Source organism: Eretmochelys imbricata, chromosome 4 (assembly GCF_965152235.1).
Source record: "Eretmochelys imbricata isolate rEreImb1 chromosome 4, rEreImb1.hap1, whole genome shotgun sequence".
NCBI classification, from domain to species: domain Eukaryota; kingdom Metazoa; phylum Chordata; order Testudines; family Cheloniidae; genus Eretmochelys; species Eretmochelys imbricata.
Window position 1 is genome coordinate 125397793 of NC_135575.1, and position 20144 is coordinate 125417936.

General features: G+C 42.5%; 2 protein-coding genes across 4 annotated transcripts in view; one reads left to right on the forward strand and one right to left on the reverse strand.

Moving 5' to 3' along the window:
- The window catches only part of GRK4 (G protein-coupled receptor kinase 4), a 78413-nt gene extending 77478 nt beyond the window's left edge, over positions 1 to 935 (reverse strand). The window contains exon 1 of one of the 2 annotated variants that reach the window (XM_077815894.1): positions 874 to 935. Coding sequence is in view for 1 of the 2 variants with exons in the window: in XM_077815893.1 (XP_077672019.1) it covers positions 661 to 712 (52 nt within the window). In the remaining variant the exon portion in view is untranslated. Of the gene's footprint in view, positions 1 to 660; positions 740 to 873 lie in introns of those variants that run through there. The other variant, XM_077815893.1, reaches the window with a different exon arrangement.
- Positions 936 to 1119: 184 nt separating this feature from the next.
- The window catches only part of NOP14 (NOP14 nucleolar protein), a 34170-nt gene continuing 15145 nt past the window's right edge, over positions 1120 to 20144 (forward strand). Inside the window, exons 1-10 of one of the 2 annotated variants that reach the window (XM_077815898.1) lie at positions 1120 to 1782; positions 7513 to 7647; positions 9174 to 9315; positions 11372 to 11517; positions 13219 to 13356; positions 15261 to 15383; positions 16440 to 16571; positions 17998 to 18301; positions 19605 to 19735; positions 20007 to 20092. In XM_077815898.1, the coding sequence (XP_077672024.1) occupies positions 1585 to 1782; positions 7513 to 7647; positions 9174 to 9315; positions 11372 to 11517; positions 13219 to 13356; positions 15261 to 15383; positions 16440 to 16571; positions 17998 to 18301; positions 19605 to 19735; positions 20007 to 20092 (1535 nt within the window). In that variant the 5' untranslated portion in view covers positions 1120 to 1584. Of the gene's footprint in view, positions 1783 to 4225; positions 4456 to 7512; positions 7648 to 9173; positions 9316 to 11371; positions 11518 to 13218; positions 13357 to 15260; positions 15384 to 16439; positions 16572 to 17997; positions 18302 to 19604; positions 19736 to 20006; positions 20093 to 20144 lie in introns of those variants that run through there. The other variant, XM_077815899.1, reaches the window with a different exon arrangement.

Here is a 20144-nt window from a genome sequence, read left to right on the forward strand (position 1 = left end):
TTCATGTAGCCACTTATGCAACCGTGCATTCAGGAAAAAAAAAAAAACTTTTTGAGAGAACAATATTTCAGACTTCTTTAAAATACGGTTGCTCATTGGAGAGGCCATCTCAGAGTTAGGAGACTCTCTGCAATTATACAGTCAGACACTTTCATACCAAGCAATGTAAGACACTCAACCTGAAACTGCAGGCGGCATTCATCAGTTACTTTTGAGGTTGTCAGGGATCTTGAGGACAAGGCAAAAGTTTCTTAAAGTTTTTGACAAAGTTAGACCCTATTTCAGATGAATAGATAGCGTCCTCCTGCTAGTAACCCACCTTCCCATAATCACTTTTTGAATTAAAAGTAAGGGTAAATATCTTTCTGAAGGGGCCGGCAAAGTCATTTGCACCCAGCCAGCAGCAGCCCCTGCTTCTCTTTACAACCCCGCCGCTCCCTGCCCCCTTCGAGTCCCCCCTTCCCAAACCCTCTCGCCTCAGTCCCCATCTCTCCTCCTTCCCTGGCACTGTGCTCCCCTCTGCCGCCTCCCTCTCGCGCGCCCACCTCTCTTCTCACCCTAAGTCCTCCCCTCGTGTCCCCCTCCTCCCCCAGCACCCCGTCCCCTCAGAGCCCCTCCTCGGCACGCACATCCCTCCTTCGTCCCCTCCCCTGCGCTCACCTTCCCTGGCTTTCAGCAGTACCGTGTTGGCCACGATGTTCTCGATCTCCATGATCAGGGCTCCAACCCCGCTGCCCCCTCAGAGCCACCACCTCCTTCGCCCCCTCCTCCTGCCCCGCCACCGCCGGGACACCCGGACTCCACTCATCCGGCCCCGAGGGCTAGTGCTGGGCTCGCCTCTCCCCTACCACCCGTCCCTCCTCACTCACTCACCGCCCTCTCCCTCTTCTGCTCAGGGGGGCGGAGAAAGGGGACGGGCGGGCCGGGGCCTGCCCACACTGGGCAGGACTATGCCGCGCTCCCCCGCTTCTCGCCCTTACAGCTCCGCCCCGAAGACTACAACTCCCAGCAGGCAATGCACTCCCCCAGCCGGCGGCAACTTGCGTCAAAGCTGGATCGTTGGTAGCTAAGAGTAGTAAGCACGCGCGCTCGGTGGAGTGTTCCCTGCTAGGATTGACAGAGGATTCCTCGCCTCTCACCTGCGAGGGTGGAACATTGCATGCCGGGATATATAGTCATGTAGTTCCTACCGCTCCGATCTCTTCTCCTACAGAGCCTAGCCGCTACTACCACTAAATCCCGCGGGATGTCGGAGTCAACTCTCGCGAGAGGTGTGGCCGCGTTCCTGCTTAGCTTGCTCTGTACGTAATGTGAGAGGTAATCAGTAGAGCAGCTGGACAGGCTGGTGAGGGACTCCGGTCGCCCCTTTAGATCTCACGTTACTTAGAAGCTCTCGCGCGAGGTGGTGCGTCCAGACAGCAGGGGGCAGCTTGGGGCTGTTTAAGGTCGGGCGCCCCTGGTCGCCATTTTGATTAGCGTGGCTTCCCCCACCCTCCCAGGCCTATTCCTCAGGAGCCTGTACAAGACTGTGGTCCCTGGTTCTTTATGCTGCTGACTGAGTATTGATCCCACCCGCGCGTTACGATGGGGAAACCAACTAAGCAGAGAAGAAAGGGCCAAGTGGCTGCCAGGGCCACGGGCCCGAGTGGGGCAGGGATGGCGTTGGTCAAGAACAACCCTTTCGAGGTGAAGGTCAACAAGCAGAAGTTTAATATCTTGGGGAGGAGAACCAAACATGACGTGGGGCTGCCGGGCGTGTCGCGGTCCAAGGCTGTCAAAAAGGTAAGACTGGTGGGAGGCCACTCAACAGATGAGGACAAGGTGCGTGGATCCTACCACTCTGGAGCAAGCCCCCGCTGCCAGATGGGGGCAGTGGTGTTGCACACCCACAGATTGTGCAAATGATGGCACGTGAACTGTCTTAACTCAGGATTCTATAGCGTGGCTCAAAGGGCTTGATGGTACAAACCTCACCAAGGCTGCCCTTATGTCATGTTGGGGTACAACCCCAGTCTCAAACTCTATAGCCCTGGAATAGAGTATAGGCCAGTGAGCAGGGATTTTTTTTCCAGCCTTTGTTATTTACTTGCTCTGTGACTTTTGATAAGCTACTTTATTCTGATAACAATGAACATTATCTAAGGGGCTCAGAGAGGACTGGAGGCCTATTTTGGTTAGTTGATAAACGTTGATAAACCATCCCTGCTCTGGAAAATTGTCAAGCAAAACGATTGTTCTGTACCTTGATTTATCTGACTTGAAAATGGCATTTACCTCACTCAGGGATTGTGAGACTTAATGTTATAAAGCCCTTTGAGACCCCCCAGATGAAAAATGCTATAGTCTAAAGAACTATACATCTTATACATTAACATCTTGAATGCTACATGCGGCTCTGTTGTGTCCCCCGTTCGCCCCCCCCATTTCAAAAAAGGATATATTGGAATTGGAAAATGTACAGAGAAGGGGAACAAAAATGATTAGGGGTATGGAACAACTTTTGTATGAGAAGAGAGCAAAAAGACTAGGGACTATTCAGCTTGGAAAAGAGATGACAAGTGGGAATATGATAGAAGTCTATAAAATCTTGACTGGTGTGGAGTAGGTGAATAAGAAATTTTACTCCTTCACATAACACAAGAAATTGGCATCACTCAAATTAATAGGCAGCAGGTTTAAAACAAACAGAAGTTCTTCACATAATGCACAGTCAACCTGTGGAACTTCATGCCGGGGATGTTGTGAAGGCCAAAACTATAGCAGGGTTCAAAAAGAATTTCTGGAGGATAGGTCTCTCAATGACTGTTAGCCAGGATGGGCAGGGATGCAACACCATGCTCTGAGTGTCCCTAGCTTCTGCCAGAAGCTGGGGGTGAACGACAGGAGATGGATCACTTGATGATTGCCTGTTTTGTTCATTTCCACTGAAGCACTTGGCATTAGCCACTGTTGGAAGACAGGATAGTAGGCTAGATGGACCATTGATCTGACCCAGTATGACCGTTCTTAAATATAAAATACTTTTTTGTGATTATTATGATGTTGATCCAAGCTACACTGGTCGAACTGGTGGTATGGAGTAGACAATGTCAGGATGCAATGTGATGATGCCTCAAAATGCCCCTTTAAGGGTGTTCATGAAAACTCAGAATGTCTCAGTGAGTTCTGTATGTCCCACACCCTGAGACCATCTCTGAAACTGGCTCCTAACACTGTTAGTGACTGTCCCTGCTGTTGATATCAAGGTCAGAGCTCTGCCTTCAGGATAAGGTGACTTAGTAATCACTGAAAACTACAGCCACGTTAGTTGAATGGTGAAAATACATGAGCCTTCATTTCCTTTCACCTTGCTAAGGATCATAGTCAGCATCTAATAAGTGTGGGAGATGTAACAAGTGTGGGAGATGTAACATAAATGCCCCCAAACTCCTTCATAAGTGATTCAGGCTTACTGTCCAAGAAAAGTAATACTGTAGCTTGCTGGACTTACAGGTGAGGGTATGTCTGTGCTACAGTGCCACAGATTCAGCTATGCCAGTGTAGTGTAGACACTTACTACAAAAAGAAAAGGAGTACTTGTGGCACCTTAGAGACTAACCAATTTTTTTGAGCATAAGCTACAGCTCACTTCATCGGATGCATACCGTGGAAACTGCAGCAGACATTATATACACAGAGACCATGAAACAATACCTCCTCCCACCCCACTCTCCTGCTGGTAATAGCCAGTACCTGGTATCAAAAAGGTTGAGAAACACTGGTTTATGTCGTAGTGGGAGTTTAGGCCCCAAGCCTGTCAAATGTTAACTTCATTAATATTTATAGTCTCTTTGATTTCAGTTTAAGGATGTGCTTAAGTCTTTGCGCTACCGGGCCTTAGACATTTTTTACTTTATGGGAAACACAGTTATCTGAGAAGACCAAGAGGCATAAGCCTGAATTACAAAGGACCTGTACTCAAAGTGAACGTTGGTATTTTGTGGGGTTTTTTTAAATATTACTTTAAAGTTTCCCGTCATTGGAAAGGAAATTGTTAGGCAAGTGCTGAGATAAGACTTCTGCTTTTCTTTTAAACTCTGTGTTGTTATCTCATCTATCAAACTACCCTTACCCAATTTGTCTATTTCATCTGTCAACTGCATCCTCTACTCTCTGTATCCTAGATTGAGAGCTCTGGGGGAAGGGACTATCGTCTTTGTTACTTCTTTGTATTGTGCTGTTCCTTGATTAGGATTCCATGGTGCTATTGTAATATAAATAACAGATCACCGACTGCAGCATCAGAGTGGTTATTCTGACTTGACACCAAGTCCATAGCCATAAGCACCACCACATTAGAGAACATCTTGACTACATACGTACTGTATATCTGGGAGCCCAGTAATCTGATGCATCCCTTACTGAAGGCACCAGAAGTACTTCCCAATCTGCCTCTGCAAATACAGCATGAGTGATGTAAGTGCAGTACTGGATTGTATTAAATCTGTGTTAAAAAATAAATTTCTTTTTCTTCACATTCTCACTGCTATGTATATACCAGTGGTGGCCAAACCACAGCTCATGAGCCACATATGGCTCTCTTACAGTTAAAGTGTGGTTCGCGGAACCTGCACACCCTCTCCCATTCTCCACCTACCAGACTGGGGGGCTCAGGGCTTCTGCCCTGCGGTGAGGGGTGATGGGGCTAGAGCAGAGATGGGCAGTTTTTTGGCCCGAGGGCCACATCTGGGTATGGAAATTGTATGGTGGGCCATGAATGCTCCTGAAATTGGGGGTTGGGGTGCAGGAGGGGGTGAGGGCTCCAGCTGGGGGATGCAGGCTCTGGAGTGGGGCCAGAAATGAGGAGTTCAGGGTGCAGGAAGGTGCGCTGGGCTGGGACCAAGGAGTTCAGAGGATGGGAGGGGGATCAGGGCTGGGGGTTAGGGTGTGGGAGGGTATCGGAGTGCAGGGTCTAGGCGGTGCTTACCTCAAGCAGCTCCCGGAAGCAGCGGCATTTCCCCCTCTCTGGATCCTACACGGACGCGTGGCCAGGCGGGTCCGCATGCTGCCCCGTCCACATGCGCTTCCCCTGCAGCTCCCATTGGCTGTGGTTTCTGGCCAATGGGAGCTGCGGGGGCGGCACTTGGAGTGGGGGCAACATGCAGATCCCCCTGGCTGCCCCTACGCGTAGGAGCTGGAGCGGGGACATGCTTCTGTTTCCGGGAGCAGGGCAAGCCATCGACCCTGCTCCCTAGCAGGAGCTCAAGGGCCGGATGTGGCCCCCGGGCTGTAGTTTGCCCACCCCTGGGCTAGAGGCTTCTCACCATCAGGGATGGGGGTGGTCTCAGGGCTTCAGTTCTGGAGGAGGCACCTGCCAGAGCTTGGGGCTTCAGCAGGCGCAGCGCTGAAGCCCTGAACCCCGGCAGGTGCACCCCAGCTTTTGAACTTCTGATGATTGTTGTATGCAGCTCAAAGAGTCAGTAAGTTTGGCCACCCCTGGTATATACCATCCATCAGCAAACAGAATTTAGAGATCTCCTTCAAAAGAAAAACAAATCTATCTGAGAAATACTTCAGCACAAGGGAAACTGTTGTTTAATTTATCATCGTGTATACTTTGAAAACCCTTGAGAAGCCCTGTATGAGATAAAGTTACTGTGAATAAAGGTAATCAATGAAAGGGTGCCTAATGCACCGCTACAGACTAGGGACTGAATGGCTAGGCAGCAGTTCTGCGGAAAAGGACCTAGGGGTGACAGTGGATGAGAAGCTGGATATGAGTCAACAGTGCGCCCTTGTTGCCAAGAAGGCCAATGGCATTTTGGGATGTATAAGTAAGGGCATAGCCAGCAGATCAAGGGACGTGATCGTTCCCCTCTATTCGACATTGGTGAGGCCTCATCTGGAGTACTGTGTCCAGTTTTGGGCCCCACGCTACAAGAAGGATGTGGAAAAATTGGAGTCCAGCAAAGGGCAACAAAAATGATTAGGGGTCTGGAACACATGACTTATGAGGAGAGGCTGAGGAAACTGGGATTGTTTAGTCTGCGGAAGAGAAGAATGAGGGGGGATTTGATAGCTGCTTTCAGCTACCTGAGAGGTGGTTCCAAAGAGGATGGTTCTAGACTATTCTCAGTGGTAGAAGGTGACAGGACAAGGAGTAATGGTCTCAAGTTGCAGTGGGGGAGGTTTAGGTTGGATATTAGGAAAAACTTTTTCACTAGGAGGGTGGTGAAACACTGGAATGCGTTACCTAGGGAGGTGATAGAATCTCCTTCCTTAGAAGTTTTAAGGTCAGGCTTGACAAAGCCCTGGCTGGGATGATTTAATTGGGGATTGCTCCTGCTTTGAGCAGGGGGGTTGGACTAGATGTCCTCCTGAGGTCCCTTCCAACCCTGATATTCTATGATTCTAATATGTGTCAAGATGGAGAAGTGTGGGGTTTTGGCCAAAAATATTACAAAGAGAAACTGCATCATGTTAAAAATTCCTTGAAAATTATATACATGTACATAAAATAAATGGATGGAAAGGGAACATAAATTCTACAGTATCTCATATGAAGTAAGACTTTCATTATTTAGTAATCCTTACATCAGCAGATTCTGCACCTGTGACATGAGTGTAAACGGCTGTAGCTAGAAACTTCAGCTATTTTGCTGCCCATAATAGTTTGAGAGTTCACAATAATAATAATAATTAATAATAGTATTTCTCCCCAAAAATCAGCTAAACTTTTTTTTAATGTTTTATATTGCCACTGACCTTTTTGAACCTAATATTGAAGGTAGCCAGCTTGATGAAAATGTATCGGTTGTGATATTGCAATGTGAGAGCAAGAGATGGTAAATTAGTTTCCCACCTCCTTTAATATTGGCCTGGGTTTTACAAAACTTTAAAATGGTTAATACTGGTAAACTAAATGTCTTGTTTAGTAAGCTCTTGAGGGTTTTTTTTCCTTTAAGAAAAAAGACAAATCAAGTCCTAATATAAGATACTGTATTAAAAGCACTAGAAAGAGGTGTAGCTCTCTGTTTATCTGCAAAACAGATACAATATAGACATCCCCACACCGGCTTGCCAAATTTCCCTCCTCTGACCTGCCAAATATACCTCACTGCTGACCTAGAGGGTCTGTTTTCAGGGTGAAATAGGTAGCTCAGTATCTGTACCCGTTCGATTACTGAGCTCTCCTCTGAGGCTGCCGACAATGGTTGCAGCTAGGACTCTGCTTGAGGTTTTTTATATATAGATAGATTCTTTCTTTTACATGATGAGCTGGACTGAGATGACTGTTCTTCATTGGTATTGTTTATAGTTGTTTTAGGAGTATAATAAAGTATACTAATCATTGAATTAAATAAGGGTAAAAAAAAATAATTTTACAGGATTGATTAGAATTGGTCTTTTTATAGTCAACAGTAGTGTTCTCATATTCAGTGTGTATATGTGTTTCTGTTTGAATAAATTAGGCCTTAATTCATTGGCTTCAGGTGTGCTTTTGTTAAGTTAATGCTTTGATCTCTTTTTCAGCGTACACAAACTTTGCTGAAAGAATACAAAGAACGGGAAAAGTCCAATGTATTTAAAGATAAGCGTTTTGGTGAATATAATACCAAAATAAGCCCAGAGGAGAAGATGATGAAGAGGTTCTCTTTGGAACGACAGGTAAAGTATAGGAATGAAAAATAATTTGTAAAAAGTAGATGTAGAAATTTTTAATTTGCCAAACAAAGTTTTCTGTAAATAATACATTGTTTGGCCCCTAAGGATTATACCAAAACCTATAACCTGTCAACCATACCTAACTTTCATTTTTTTACTCCAATACATTCTGTTTTCTGAAAGCCTATCTGCACCTTTTATTCGATCTAAATTAATTCCAGAATTAGAGCTCATAAAAAAAAATATAGAAAATTTCAGAATTTTTGGTGGAAATAAGAAAACCAAAAAATTTTGGCCAAAAACTGAAATAGTTTGGTTGTCGGGGATTTGGGGACTTTTAGAAAATTTTGATTTTTATATGTAAAGGAGACATTTTTCATGGAAAAAAATATTTTGTCAAAAATCAATTTTTGCATTAAAAAGGTTTTTGCCCAGAAAATTTTTGACCAGCCCAATCCAAAATAAAGATTTTAAAGCTGAATTATTTTAACATTTACAAAATTGTGATTTTTTTGGGGGGGGGTTAAACTAGACAAAATTCAATTTCATTCCCACAAAATGTAAATCCTTTCATTGTCATTAAACACTATTTCATGTTCTTACCGACACTCCTGAAAAAGGCCATTTCCCTTGATGGCCCATGAAGCTCATTTTATGATCTTACCACTCTAAGACAGTGATCCCCAAACTTTTTACCTCGTGCTCCCCCCTTCCCTTTGTTCTCCCCCCTCGCCAGGAGTGGGGCCAGTGCTCCGGGAGGGGAGGACGTGAACAGGGTAAGGGGGCTAAGACTGAGGCCACAGCTGAGGGCGGGGCCGACAGTGGAGCCAAGGCCAGCAGCTGGGGCCAGGACCAAAGCTCAGTGGTGCTCCCTCCCTGCTCCCTGTGGGGGCTGGCCCAGGCCTCAGCCGCACCCCCTGAACATTCCTCCATGCCCCCCTCTGGGAGCACACCCCACAGTTTGGGGACCTCTGCTCTAAGAAGTGGAATCGGTTTGGAATACTACTTCCATCTATATCGTGTTTGGACTCCTGAATTATGCAGAATGGTTCCATGTGCAGAAAATTCTAGGAATAAGATTGTTATTGGAAAGGTTAACTAATTTTTTAGTGGTTAAGTCTGAAACGTTTTATTTTAAAAAAAGTGGTTTTTTTTAACATATACAAAATCTAAGCTTGCTTTTGTAGTAATTTTACCATTTTTTAACTAATAAAATAAGCCCTTCCCCAGAATACTGTGCCTGATTCACCACTTACTTACACTCGTTTAATTCTGTAGTTTCTACGATGGATTTAATGGAGAGTAAAAACTGGTGTGAGATGCTCACAGTTTCTCGCTTTAATGTATCTGAATGAAATTGAAGGCTTGTTAATGTTGTTAAAGTAACAGAGAAATGAAATAGGGTTCTTCTGGTCTAACCTGAAAATATTAGCTTTTGGGGGGAATAAATCTTTGTTGACTAGCTGTCGTTAACTGATATTAATCTGAAAAATGTCTCATTACTAAATTGGTTGGTTTATTTTTCACAGCAAACTCATGAAAAGAAAAGTATCTATAATCTCAATGAAGATGAAGAATTGACCCATTATGGCCAATCTTTAGCAGATATTGAAAAACTTAATGATGTTATTGATAGCGACAGTGATAATGAAGAAAGAGGAATATTGTCAGGTAAGAAAAATCAAACTGATACCTTAATACATTTTTATCCAATGTAATTTTCATTGTTAATATAGCTGTGTGAATTGTTGTGTACCCTGCTTTCATTGAAAAATAATGTAAAGAAAAGGTTCAGATTTAAATTAGCCTTCTGTTCTCTTTAGTCTGATAGAAAATGGTGACTAGAACTGGATAAGTGCCAATATCGTTGAAATTTTTAACCATTCACGATTTTAAGAAATGTGTATAATATTTCATCACATCATAATTGACTTTTCACATATGGATTATCCTTAAAGTAAGTGCATTCAGAATTAAAATAAACTCTGGTTTAAAATCAACTATTTAGAGATGCCAGGATGCTTGCAAGTATGGTACATTATAGGTGGCACCAATAGGAACACCCGGAGTTGAGGCTGCCTGATATATTCCATTATAAGAAGACCATGTTTTCACTTGCTTTATAACTTTACACACACACACCTGGGGCTGAATTGTTTTTTGAGGGGAAATTTCAGCACAAACAGGGCAGCCATTTCTCAGAACAAAGTTAGGGGAAAATACATTGTTTTGTCCATGTTAAAACAAATAACATTTTGTTTCTTACATTTCTTTGGACCAGATTATGAACCCCCTACTTACAATAGTGAGCAGTTACTCACACAGATAGTCTAATTGAAGTCAGTGGGATTTCTTGTGTCAATAAGTGCTCACTAATGTGAGAGAGGGGTTTGCAATCTGGTCATTTGGGTATAGCTGTTCATAGGTAATGTAAATTAAAATTCTTTCCGTACTGATTTTTATCTTTTCTATTTGGCAAATCTAGAGCTAGTTTCTGCAACTCTTAGTCATTTGAGTAATCTATATTTATGCAAGTTTCTCCCTTGACTTGGAGAGGTCTAAATATATCAATAAATATTGCTCACTGAATAAAGGTTGTTTGCAGCTATGTTTCACTAGATAGATAGGTAAAAGCCAACCTGGCTGCTTTTTGTTTACTTCCTTTAGTTTATCTATGTCTTTTTAATATCAATAGAAATGCGCACACCTCTTGCAGTAGTGTTTGTGAATGTTATGCTAATGAGTAAGTGGTAGGAGTTCATGCAGTGTAGGCCCTATTGGACTACTGCACCTGAGCAAAGCAAATTGCAGGATCATGGCCTTAGTTGTGTTAAAACAGTAGCTGATTTCTTTTTAACTTGATGAAAGATAGCTTTAAAGAAAAAAATAGATATTTAATTCTGTAGCCCACTAGATTATAAACACATTACATAAAAAATTTTGTTTTAAACAGGTTTTCAGGTTATTTCTTTTTGGGGTAGTCGTTGAATAAAACCACTGAACACACAAATTGTCTTACATGAAAGTTAGGACAGTGAACACAAGCAAAAAAATCCGTTGCTGAGGCTAACATACTATCCTAGGTTCCTCTCATGGGGCTTATGTCCTTGTGATAGCTGAAGCCTTGGTCTGCCTGTTTGTAGTCCAGTGGAACTACCCGTGTTCTTAAAATTAATTGTTTCTAAATATCTGCGGGATCAGAGCCTAAGTTCATGTGCTCTTACAAATTAAACACAGTCAATGTCTGGTGATTAAAGCACATTCTATTCCTGGTATAGCCCTTTTCTGGAATGTTGCTCAAGTCACTTGACTTCTCTGTGCTCTGTCCGTAAAATAGGAATAATAATGCTTATCTTCAAATTAGTGTTGTGTGGTTTAATTTAATATATTAAAGTGCTTTGAGGCCATCAGATAAAAAGTGCTATATCGTTGTCTTAAATCAAAAAGTATCTTTTGCCTATGTGTATTTGAAAGGAATCTTAACAAAGTTTGGAAATCCAAGGTCATGGTGGGAATCCTTTTCTGAAAAGTCTTATCTTAACTTAGGCCAAACATCAAGCTTTATCAGCAGAAATGGGGTTTAAACCTTGGTTAACTAGCTATTTTATTCTTACATGGAATCCATCATTTGCTCCTGTGCCTTAATAATAGGGAAATAGCAACCCAATAGCTTAAGGAGAGCATAAATCTATAGATTCATTAATCCTTTCAATTCTCTTTTTTTCAGCTGAGCTAACTGCTGCTCACTTTGGAGGGGGTGGAGGTCTTCTTCGTAGGAAAGCACTCACTGGGGAAGAAGATGAAGAGGAGGAAAAACCTAAATCTCGCAAGGAGCTCATTGAAGAGCTGATTGCCAAATCCAAACAAGAGAAGGTGAGTTTATAGCCTTTGAATAAAAAAATCTGGACAGACAACATTAAGTACCACATCATTTTCCATGTGAAAACTTACAGAAGACAAAAAACATTCAATAAAACCATTATCCGCTTTAGGACCTGGAAACCACCCACTCCTCTCTCTTCACAGGAGAAGAATATTGGTGGCACAGTAAGCAGAGGGGATATGGCTTTTTAAATATATAGCCAAAAGATCATATACCTGACGCTGTTTACCTTGGGAAAACTGTATAGAGTGTCTGCCTCTCTGTAGGTTCCCAAATCCTCCACCGATGAACTCTGTTAGTGTGGCTGATTTGTTTGCCATGCTCTGCCCTTGAGTCACCCATTGCCTGTTTGTGCTACTTCCTTTGCCAAGGGTGCTTAACGCTGCAAAGTAGGAGTTGATATGAACTAATTTTTTATTATATAGTAGGTTTTGACTATATATGGACCTCATTTGCTCTTGATGCTGCAGGTGATCTTCCTTTACTCTTAGAGGAATTCTGCGCCACTGCACTTGCACAGAATTATGTCCCCTGCAGGTTTCTTTGCTTCCCCGCAGAAAAATGACTTTCTGACAGGGAAGCAAAGGGAAGCCCCAAGAGCGGTCATGAAACCCTCCCCAGCAGTAGGGTTTCGGGTGCCCAGGGCAGTCAGCAGAAGGGTAAATCACTGTGGGGCATGGGGTGGGACTGAGGAAGACCCCTACCCTACACCAGGCTCACCTGTTAGTCCTGGCTGGGCTGGGGAGGACAGGACTTCCTCTTCCCCTGAACGGCATCTGGGGCCGTGTGAGACCCACCCCCAGATTTCTACTCTGGCTGTAGGAAGGTCTGCAAACTCTCTTGCTTCCTGCGCCCATTGTTCTTCAGCTGCAGGGGGATCACTGTATAGGGAGCTGCTCCCCCATCCGCCCAACCCCCATGCATCCAGACCCCCCTCATACCCAGACCCTCCTGCTGAGCCTCACTCCCCCTGCACTTGGACCACGCCAGCGAGCCACCCGCACCTGGATCCACATCCTACCGAGCCCCAGCCACCTGGATCCCCGCCCCACTGAGCCCCACTCCCCCAGCATCTGGACCCCCTCACCAAGACCCTCCTGCCGAACTCTATCTTCCCCCCACTCAGACCCTTCCCCCACCCGCTGAGCCCCAATTACCTTCACTTGGACCCCCATGCAGAGTTGCATTACCATTGCACCCAGAACACCTCCAGCAAGCCCCTGTGCATCCAGATCCTGCCCAGACCCAGATTGCCCCACACAGAACCCTCTCAACCCACACCTGGATCCCCCCACACTAAGCCCCTCCATACTTGGAGCCTGCCTTGCTAAGCCTCCCTGTCCACAACTGATGCACCTGGCACGGAGGGGCAGGGCCCTGGGGTATTTCTGGGGCAGGCCCTGCGCTTGCACTATGTCTAGGTTGGGTGCAGCCTCATTGCTGAGTCTGTGTACCGGGGGGGAGCTGAACAGTGATCTCCCACCTCTGTGCAGCCAGTGGCCTGTGCTTCCCAATACTATGCTGGAGCCTCCACATTTATTTGACAAATAAAATTTGCAGAATTTTAAAATATTGTGTGTAAAATTTTTAATTATTTTGGCGCAGAATGCCCTCAGGAGTATTCCTTGTTCAGTTACATACATTACCAATTGAACAATAATTATGTTGTATACATATTTTTATTTTTCTAGAGAGAGAGACAAACTCAGAGAGAGAATGCCTTGGAACTCACAGAAAAACTTGACACTGACTGGAAAGAAATCCAAACCCTTCTCTCCCACAAAACCCCCAAGTCAGAGAGGAAAGATAAAGAAGAGGAGAAACCCAAGGTAAGGTTTTGGCAATACAGCTTGTTTTGTTGCAACTGATTTGATACCAGTACTGGAACCAAAGTAGTGATTGAGAGTGAAGGGGGAAGTTGATCACTAGTTATTTGTAGCTGATCATTTCTTTTTAAAATATTAAAAATACACCTCTACCCCGATATAACATGCCTCAATATAACATGAATTTGGGTATAACACTGTAAAGCAGCGCTCTGGGGGGGCGGTGCTGCGCACTCCGGTGGATCAGCGCGTCAGAGTGTCTGGCTCCCACACGCTGCTCTGAGCAGTGTGTTATGGGTGCCGGGTCGGGGCCGAGGGGTTGGATATGGGGCAGAGGGTCTCAGGAGGTGGTCAGGGAGCGGGGGGGTTGGATGGTTTGGAGGTTCTGGGGGCGGGGCGGTCAGGGGATGGGAAACGGGCAAATTGGATAGGGTGTGGGAGTCCTGGGGGGCCTGTCAGGGGGCAGGGGTGTGGATAGGGGACAGGGAGTGGGCAGGGCTTGGATGGGTCAGGAGTTCTGAGGGGTCAGTCAGGAGGCGGGAAGTGACTATTAATAATGGAAATGCTCGAGGTAAAGCAAGTTTGATATAACGCAGTTTCACCTATAACATGGTAAGTTTTTTTGGCTCCCGAGGACCATGTTATATCAGGGTAGAGGTGTAAATGCCCTGTGTTTTAGTTAAATTGAAAGAATTCTACAGCCTTTGAGGGAGTTTCATGTCAGAATTATGAGGTGGGAAGGATCTTAGTAGATACTAATTTTAGAGAAAAATAAAAGGATTCATATTAAGTATTTTAAGACTTATACTCCCAGTAAGTGCATCATAACTCTGGCTGCCCTTTGTCCTTTTTCATTAGCTGTTGAATTTGAGAGAGATTCCTTGTTGGATAAAAAGGCGAACAATATTCTGGTTTATTTTTAAGACCAACATTTTCCTGACAAGTTAACATCTGTTTGAAAAGGACATTGACTGACTTTGTAAATGCCTTTGATATGTCTTTTATACACAAATTCTCTAACTTAGCAATAGCTTTCTGTGGCAGTAACTTCACTTCTGCCTCAGTTGGCCTATGAAATCTCTCTTGAGACTTTAAAAAGGGTGAAAATACTAGTGATTTGGGTAGATTCATTGTGAAAGTGAACCCAGAAATTCTAACAGGTAGACAAATCTATTATTCCATGAATAACTGATCAGGTTTTTTGCTAGGGACAGGCATAATGGGTGTTAAATTGAGATGTGAGACCCCTGTGGATTTTGTTTTGAGATCTGTTGGATCTAGAGAAAATGTAAATCAGTGGTGTTCTGTTGCATTCGTATGCAGTTTGGGAGATAATTCATAATCTGGTTTAGTATAAGAGGAAAATTTTGTCAGACTTATTTCTCTAATTTTTTAGACAAGTGGCATGGTCCAGTGGGTTACAAGTGTGACTGGGAACTAGGAATTTTTGAATTCCAGTTTCATCTCTATCACTGATTTTGCAGTGTGGCTTTAGGCATGTTGATTAATTGTACCTCAGTTTTCCTATCTGTCAAATGAGGTTAATGCCTTCATAACAGAGATGTAACTCATGTTTTGTACAATGGTTTGAAGATATAAAGTGCTGTGTAAGTTATAATTGTATTTAAAAAATCTTGTCTGTATTTTTTAAGGGATATATTTTGTTATGACTTCATATTTTGAGAAGTATGTATGTTTTGTAGAATGAGAATTTTCCTGGAGGGGGAAGTCTTCATGAATTTCAATTGCCACCCATTAGTCTTTCCCTTAACCTTGTATTGTGTTGGCCTTCCTTCCTGCCTTCTCCAGAGCCAATCATAGTCATTTCTGAACGAGCCAGAGGGCTTTCTGTGGAGGAGCACAGAAAGTAATATATTTATTAATTATGAAATTGTGTATTTCTTTAGCCTGATGAGTATGATATGATTGTTCGAGAACTTGGGTTTGAGATGAAGGCGCAACCCTCTGACAGGATGAAGACTGAGGAAGAGTTGGCGAAAGAGGAGCAAGAAAGACTCCAGAAATTAGAGGTACCAGAGTGTTTCAGATTGTATTGTAGCCCTCCCATTGGTAGTGACCTCTTATAGTTTTTTGACATTGCTTAACCTCAATTTGAAAGCAGTCATACTAAAAATTGCAGGAGACAAATCTGAGAATAAGTCTCCTATTCTAATGGCACTATTTGCAACACTACACTGATCTCGTGATTTACCCTTTCTTTTTTTCATGGATTTTTAATTTGACCATTAAAAAAAAATGGGCTGAATACTTTGCTTGTGAGATTACATAGCAAGAGAACTAATTCCCTCCCCCTTCCCCCCAGTTAAAAACAAGTAGCACATTGGCTATCTTTTATATATCATTCAGACCAAAGATGTGCTTAAACTTTGTTAGATGAGCCTGTTTGGTGCACAGGAGCTGAGTTAACTTCTGGGCAAATCCTGCACGCTTCCCTCCTGTAGCTGCAAAGGGTCCCCTGGCAATTGCGCTGACGTGATTCTGCTCTGTGAAGGGGTAGGATTTGCTTGGGAAGGTTTGCATGTTCCTTACACAATATGGAGCTCAGTGCTCCCTGTGCATCAGTTTCCCAGAGAGTTAAAATTCCTTTCAAAGCTTATATTTTGTTCAAACCCATTTTAAATACAGGAAATACTCATGCACACTGCAGAAACATAAAACTCTAAAGAAGCTACTACTTTCTGGTAAATAATATGTTAACAGAAATATGTATTTAAGATAATATATGTAGATAAATAAATATTTCATTACCAAAGATACACAAGGCTTTTGATAAATGATCTATTTCAACACCTTCCAAGTACAATTTAGAATATATACAGTCAGACTAATTTACTAGTCCCACCCACCAAAACAAGGAAACTCAAGAGTTCAGGCTAATATGTTATCATGTCTCTGCTTTTTATTGTTCCTTCCTCCCTTCTGCTAGGTGAATAGTGGTAGTTAAGAATTTATTTTCTCTTTGATTTTCTTTTCTTAATTATCTGTATTTTCTCCAAAATTTTCATACAAAGTAATTTAGGTCGTGTACTATATTGTCCCTCCCCTGAATTTATTTTAAATCACAGGCTGATAGACTGCGTCGAATGCATGGAAAAGATGAACAGGAGAACAAAAAGAAACCCAAGCATATGTCAGCTGACGATTTAGCAGATGGCTTCATCCTGGATAAAGATGACAGACGTTTACTTTCTTATAAAGTAAGAATTTGATTGTTTTATAGTGACTTTCAAAATCACTGAAATGAAGAGAAAATCATTTCAGATGAAACAGAACCCTTTTCTGTTCACTTTTTATTATTTTTATCTAGGTGCTGCACTTTCCACCTGAACTTCATTCCCTGAAGTAGGGCTGCTTTGGTCATGCTGGCAATGTAAAGCAGCCTAAGGCCAGCATAGAGAACCACCCCTGTGTAGGGAGGTCACCTGGTGGTGTAATCAGCATTGTAGCTCCTATATCATCCACTTCTATGCAACCAGCATAAGGGCTATAGATGTGGTTTCCCTTCACCCAGAAGGAACGGACTGGTACACAACAGTTCTGGGAGATCATAAAAGTGACAACGCAAACTTTATTAAATGCCGCCTCCTCCTTCCCCTGAGTTGTGCTGTGTATCTCTTAGCTGCAGCGGAGGATCAGAGCTTTCATAAAGTCACCTTTGTCCTTCATATGGAGGGATCACTGTGTTTTGAGTGCATTGGTTTAGCTGAATGATTATACTCTCTGAAAAATGACCCTGTAAAAACAGCATAGTGGCGTTTCATGTTTGTCTTTCGTTTTCTCAACGTCAAATATACTTGGTTAACAAGAAAAAAAAGGGCTCGGTTGCTGCAAATTATACATGGCATCTGACAAACACCCTCATGTATAATCACCAGGAGTAAAGATCCTGTAACTAGGTATGGTGTATGAGGCAGATTCATCTCCAGGGTCAGTATTAGTTCTACACTTCCAACAGGAATAAAAGGTAGTAAAACTTTATTCTGGGGGCAAAGTTTTCCTTGTCTTACATCCTTTGTAATCTCATTGAGAACAGTTGAGTTACAAAATGTGCAAGTCAGAACAGAATTTGGCCCACCCTCAGCTCTTATTCAGGTCAAGTTGTTGGGGCTTCTGACATCTTGGGATCAAGCCCATATTAAGGGCCAAATCCCCCTTGTCCTATTCATACAAAAGTCCCACAGAAGGCACTTTTTAAATAGAGTTGAAGTCTTCCATTTGTGGTGCAACTCTTTGGCTACACACACTGCTCCCTGGATGCCCATCTTCCAACTTTTCCATGCCCAGCACTGCTTTTCCTGCATGTCACCTGACTGCTTGTCGCTCAATTGCTCCCAATCCGCCCCAGCTTTCTTCCTCTTGGTTTCTACTGATCCATCTTCCCTCTACAACTGGTACCCTGTCTTCTGTGTACTGTCTGAGCCAAACTTCCATCTATAACCATCTGATCCACCTGATATACCAGTGGATTTTAAATAAGGTTCAACTTGTATCAAATTCAGAGATGAGAGGGTCATAATCTGATGTATTTCTAGTAACACAAGTAAGGACGTTATTTTAAATTATAATTTTAAACCCAACGGTATTCCTGTAAGCTATTGTATGGTTTCTTTTCTCTGTTAATAGGGTGGAAAACTAAATGTTGGAAATGAAGAGGAAGAGGGTGGGAATGAAGAAGAGGAGGGAGAGTGTGAAGAAGAAAATGAGGGAGAACCTGGTAGAGAAGATGAGGAAGAAGCAATTGTTGAGGAAGATGATGCTACAGATAGTCCCTCTGACCTTGAATCTGACATGGGGAGTGAGGAAGAGGTCACTGCAAATGAAGAACAGAAGAAGAAACACAAAGGAAATGAAAAGAAATTGCAAAGTGAGGAAGAAGAAAATGCTAAGATAGAAGCTGCCAGATCTGAGCTTCCTTACACATTTACTGGTAAGATTCCGACAGACAAAATCCCCCTCTACCTGTTCAGTCAATTTGTTGGAGCCCTATGTATCTGGTGCCATCAGACTCCTTGTTGTTTTTGTGGATACAGACTAACACAGCTACCCCTGATATTATGTATCTGAGGCTCCACATCTTAATTGTACTCCTTCTGGCCAACGAGTACTGGACATGACTCTTCATGTCTTGAAAACGTGATTTGTTGTCAGCAAGCAGAATTTCTCTGAGTAGCATGAGAAAATCCTTTTCTGTCCAGGAGCTGAGTAGGCTATTTCTACTGCCCCTTTCATCCCTAGAAGTGAAAGACAGAAAGCCTTGACTGAAATCAAGTTTCATGTAAGATTGTGCCCAGTGTTGCCTCAAGACCAAACGTACAGCCTGCACAGAGTGGTGTTGTCTTGCAGAAAAGAATAGACAATAATTTTCTAGTATGTATTGAAAGCTAGGAACAGGTGTGCTTTGTGTCTGAAATAAAGTCTGCTCGTCTCAGAAGAAGCTCACAGAAGTGGTATGCTGCCCATTCTTAATGTATAGTGTCTGTAATAGAACACTGTGGGGCTTATCTTTAGAATAGATCTGTGGTTGTGGAGAAAGGAAACTATTCTGCATGCTGTACAGGATATTCATTCTTGTTAACTGAATATTTCACCAAATTAGTATGCCAGTAGGGAATACTGAAGTACAGTATTTAAACAAGCTATGCTGAAATTAGACAACCATTCACACCACTTTGCCAGAGTGTTTGCAGTTTCCATTTGATGGCAGGTGAAACAATAATATACATTGAATATAGTAGTTTAAATTGAATCCAGCAAAGAACTCTAAGGAAATAAAATGGTTAAGGTTTTATAAAACACTATGACTGGCATATGTGTATTTTTTTTTTCCATTAGTGAGTAGGCTCTTATATTTCTTATATGTTCCATAGAGAATGCTTGGTTATTGTGACTTTAAAATTACACAGTTAGTGCTATTATAAAAACACAAGTCAGAAAATATAGAATTATGGGTAAAAGGACACTGAGCTTTAGCTCTGCTCGTGTGTGTGTGTGTGTGGTGCAATCCAGTCTTTAACTATATGCTTGCATACTATGTCTCAAATAACACAATGTTAATGTTTTTATTAATGTTTAAAATATGTTAACTTAAAAATGTTTCCAGCAGTTTTATTGTTCTGTTCTGATTTGAAATAGAGTTATTTTCCAAAAGTTTGTTAACATAGTAAATATTTTCTAATTTATATTTAAGTTCAATTGGGTATGCTTGATTTTTGTTTTTATTTTTATCATAGTTCCAGAATCCTATGAGAAACTTAAATCTTTACTGTTTGGAAGAATAATAGAAGAACAACTAGTTATTCTAGAGAGGATTCAGAAGTGCAATCATCCAAGTCTTGCAGTGGGAAACAAAGCAAAGTTAGAAGTATGTTTGAGTTTTTAAATGAACTTTGAATGCTAAAGTGAATTTGCTAAGTATTTAAGGAGCCGTTTGAAATATATTGGTTTTGTATTCACATTATTTGAAGAAAACTTTATCCAAACTGTACATATGGGAGAACCTATACAGTGTTCGTTTGCTATGTTCTGTCTCATTATTTTTCTATGCTTTTAAAAATATCTATATTTAAATACATATCTGCACACATACAAAGAAAAAAAACTGTAATGGTTTTAAAATGGTATGTTTCTTGCAGAAACTGTTTGGCTTCCTTCTGGAATACGTTGGGGAATTAGCAACTGTGGAGCCACCAGAGCTCAGAACAATTGACAAATTGGTTCTGTAAGTAATAAAACATGTTGACTGTGGCCCCTTCATGGTGGTCCGAAGGGAA